The sequence below is a fragment of the Jatropha curcas genome, chromosome 2 (genome assembly GCF_041381405.1).
Source record: "Jatropha curcas cultivar XTBG-Jc1 chromosome 2, XTBG_Jcur_1.0, whole genome shotgun sequence".
Classification (NCBI taxonomy): Eukaryota; Viridiplantae; Streptophyta; class Magnoliopsida; order Malpighiales; family Euphorbiaceae; genus Jatropha; species Jatropha curcas.
This window is the reverse complement of record NC_143152.1, coordinates 23,425,545-23,429,740: the sequence shown is the minus strand read 5'-3', so window position 1 is coordinate 23,429,740 and position 4,196 is coordinate 23,425,545. Positions and strand designations below refer to the sequence as shown.

The window sequence follows — 4,196 nt, the reverse complement described above, 5'->3', positions numbered from 1 at the left end:
ACAAGAAATAATCATATATTTATTGGATTAATTTTTTATTGGTAAAAAAAAAAAATGAATAGAACATTTTGCTAATAGACTTTTCCTTTTTGTTATGTACAATCATTTTAAATTTTGTTAAATCAACATGCACGTAAAAAGTATAATCACCGTCAACATGAGTCGATTCGAGTGGAAGGGGTTCGATCATCCTATGCAAATGATGTTGAGCTTTATTCTGGATCTTATGTATGGAAAAAATTCACAATAGAGAATATTCCTTTGCAACACCAAAAAAAAAAAAAAAAAAAAAAAGGCTTATATATTTCTTATTTTATCAATATTAAAATTTCATTCTAATTCTCAAAAGAGGAAACAAAAAATAAATAAATGAACATATTTTTCTTTTTTATTGATCCTTCGATTAACGAAAGAAATATCCATAAGAAATTACAATAAAAAAGTACATTTTTCAAATACTAAAATTGAATCATTTTTATGTTTTAAAAAAAAAAAAAACTCTTACCAAAAGAGATTATAAGCGTTCAAGATGATAGTTTTTTTCAAGCTAAATGGTATAACAGACCATTTTCTGGATTACCCTATTGTGTCTACTTTTGCAATCCAATGTGGGGAAGAGGGCAAAAGTGGAACACTGAATTTATAATATAGAGAAATAGAAGCTATCTTTAAGAAAAAATAAATAAATTATTTTTATAGAAAAACATTGTAGAAAATGTTAATCTTAAATAAATCATGCCAATAATATTTTTATATAAAAAATCATCTAAATGTGATCTAATTGATTTTCTTATTCTTAACACGAGGAATGATAACTCTCAATTTCAAACCTTTCGATTACAATGGCTTTCATCAACTTAGTGATTCAAAATGTACCAATCATCTATCCATCATCAAAGTGAAGGAATACGATGGATTGAAGCCACGAACTTGATTACCCTTATGGATCGTTCTGTCTTTGGCTATTCAGCTATAAGCTTATAACTATTCATTTGGTCGTGAATATTTATATATATATATCGCAAGCATTGTAATCCTGACTTTAAGAGACTGTTTACATAATTTATATTTTATTTAATATGAAAATTTTTAAATTTTAATTTTAATTAAAATTAAGATAATAAATTTCATAAATCTATTTATGATTAATGATAGTTTTGCTAAAAATAATTAATCATATGTATTTAATCAATAATGTATGTTAAAAAATATATGATACGAAGTTGCATATACTAATAAAGATTATTGCCTTTCAAAAAAAAAAAAAAAAAAAAAAAAGATTATTGCATATACTAACAAAGACTATGTACACTTGTATACAGATAATTTCATAAATAAAAACCAAATAGATTGTAGTAAAATACTTATTTCAATGAATAATGAATTAAAATTTTTAATTTATATATTAAATAAAATTCAAAAACAAATGAAATAAAATATTTTTTTTTTTGTAGACGATGAAAATAAAAATTATCATATGGACATATATTAATTAATAATATAAAAGGTGCTATTAATTTGTAAATTGTAATATTGCATCTCTATTTGCATCAAGGGAAATTCTTACATACAACACCAAATCAAACCAAACTAGAGTATACCTGTAAAAAAAATACAAAACAACAATATGTTTTTTAAAAAAACCTTTTTTTTATGGGACTGCGAAATATTTTCCTTGCATTAATATAGGAAATTAATTAAGCTTCTCAGAAAAAAGAGAGGGAGAGAAAATGAAGGGAATTAAATGACTAGTGCAAGCAAAACACACTATAAAGCAGAAAACACCAACCAAACAGAAATTTAAAAACCAAGCCTTGTTCCAATACAACAAATCCCAAACACACTAACCTCTCAGTTTCTTGAGTAACTATTAGATTAGCAAGTACATCTGGTTAGTGCAGCTATCGATCTCTGCAACCTCATTTGTGCTGCCCAAACGACTCGCCGTTGGCCAATGCATGCTGTGAAGAAGTTGCATTGGAAGGATCCCTGGTATATCCACCCATAGCCGCTGCAGCTCCTCCAAAAAACCCATGGTGATGATGAGACATATGGAATGCTGGCGCAAAAGCAGTTGCAACCCCTAATGGACCAAACTCAACATTCCTCTTCACCAATGGCTCACTTCTTATCGAGCTACGGTCCCCTTCCATCTCCCGATAGCGGTGTAGATACACAGTCAAGGGTTCAATGTAGTCATCAAACCCTAGCTTGCTCATTGCATAAAGCACATCCTCAGCTGTTATAGTCTTGCGCTGCTCGCGTTGGCAGCGCTCATTAGCTTCGCTAGTAATGAAGCTTATGTACTCAGACACGCATTCTTGGATTGTCTCTTTGGCGTCATCTGAGATTTTGGCGTGCGGAGGGAGTATCTTGCGCATGATGCGGATAACATTGGCAATTGGCATGAACCTGTCTTGTTCCCTCACAGTGCACTCATTGTCATCACCAGTAGAGTTAGTGTTGTTCTTGTTGTTGTTGCTGCCGCCACTGCCCCCGCTGCGATTGATTTCATCAAGCCTCATGTTCATCTCGGACAGCTTCAGTCCTGCAACAAATTTAGAAGCATACAAGTTAAAAAAAAAAAAAAGAAGAAGAAGAAGAATTTTTATTATAATAAAGCCATAAATTTTTTATTTTACTATATTGAAAATTTTTCCTTTGTACTATTTGGATTTAAGGCAAAAAATAATGATTATTTTGAGAAAAAAAAAAGAGTGAAAATTCAATGATCTTCAAAATTACAGAAGTTCAAACGCGATTTTGAATATAATTAAAAAAATAATTAAATAATTGCTTAATATATTTAGCTTTCTCAATGAGATAAATGACATGAAAGCAAAGGTAAGTTAAGAACAAGGATTACAAGAACTGCCTTCTTCTTCTTTATAATGGGTTTTGTTAATAAGAAAACAACTAAGAAATTTTTGAATCAGAAATGGTTAATAGTTAATACTACGAATTGGAAAGGAGAAAGTGTGTCAAAGTCCACTCTAATGGACCCCACATCCTGATTGTCTTTATATATAAGACGTAATAAAATAGGTTTTGGCCCCTTTTTTTCTTTTGCATGGTTGGACTTGTCTACCCTATACGGTGGACCAAGGAGCGTTTTGAATAAAAGTGAACGGAAAAGTGGGGCTTTTTGAAGGTAGAAAATGCATGGATGCCACGTGTTTGAGTGGGGTCAGAAATTGCATGGACTTCTCTTGCCACTTGTAAAAACCTGCGTGTTTACTGTTTCATTCATTCACCTGCTATTTTCTTTTCCAGTTAATTACCATTTCACACTTGTAGTTGTTGACTCTAGACCACTACGTTTCTCTTGCCAAATGCAAATTATGAATAAATAATTAAATAATTCTACATTGGTTGGTTGTTGCCTTTTATTCACTTGCACTGAACACTTTCTTTCTTTGGAGATTCTTATCTAATTTTATATAATTAAAATTTGAAGATATAAAACTAAAAATAAAAAATAAAAAATAATGAAATTAAAGAAAGCATTATTTGTTTGGTTAACAATATAAAAAATCACTATAATCTCAAAACTTGATTTTGTTCTAAGAATATTTTATTTTAAAAAAAATAGAGAAAGTGCACAGATTTCACCTGTTCAAACCAGAAAATTTTAACAAGCAAAAAAAATCATAAAAAGAAAAACGGAAGGATATATCATCACTCACGGATGATAAACCAGCTACGACATTGCTAGGCTTAAAATGGAGGACAGTTAACAGAGAGAAAGAACCGAAACAAAAGATATAATTTGCATGCAAGAGATGATAATCTCTCTCTGTACATATATACATAAATGTATGCGTTTATATGAGATATAGGAAGAGAGACATTTACCAGAGCTTGTAGTAGGGAGCTTGCGATAGCCATGGAAGCCTCCGCGTTCCATCTTTCTGTTTATCTCTCTTGAAAGGAAAATAAACTCTTTTACTTCCTTCAAATGAAACTGATCAATCAAATGACTGTGCTACAACTAAATCAACACTGACACATTTATAGTAAAAAATAAAGAAGTGGTTCCACGTGGCAGCTGGCGACTTCAACGAGGAAGTGCGTTTTCTCTGTAATCACTAATTAATAAGCTGTAGAGACCATGGTTTTGAACTATCGATAACCGCTACTCTTTCATCGTTGGCCGTCCGGCGGTAGCTTCTTGCGGTTCTGACTCATAGTTAACA

General features: G+C 31.0%; 1 protein-coding gene across 1 annotated transcript; it reads right to left on the bottom strand.

The window, feature by feature from the left end:
- Positions 1 to 1,654: 1,654 nt before the first annotated feature.
- Positions 1,655 to 3,984, bottom strand: NF-YB6 (nuclear factor Y, subunit B6). Its single transcript, NM_001308744.1, has 2 exons — positions 3,856 to 3,984; positions 1,655 to 2,548 (listed from the first exon to the last, which is right to left on the bottom strand). Exons 1-2 carry the CDS (start codon positions 3,905 to 3,907, stop codon positions 1,920 to 1,922), a joined length of 681 nt encoding a protein of 226 aa, NP_001295673.1. The 5' UTR covers positions 3,908 to 3,984; the 3' UTR covers positions 1,655 to 1,919.
- Between the last annotated feature and the right edge of the window lie 212 nt (positions 3,985 to 4,196).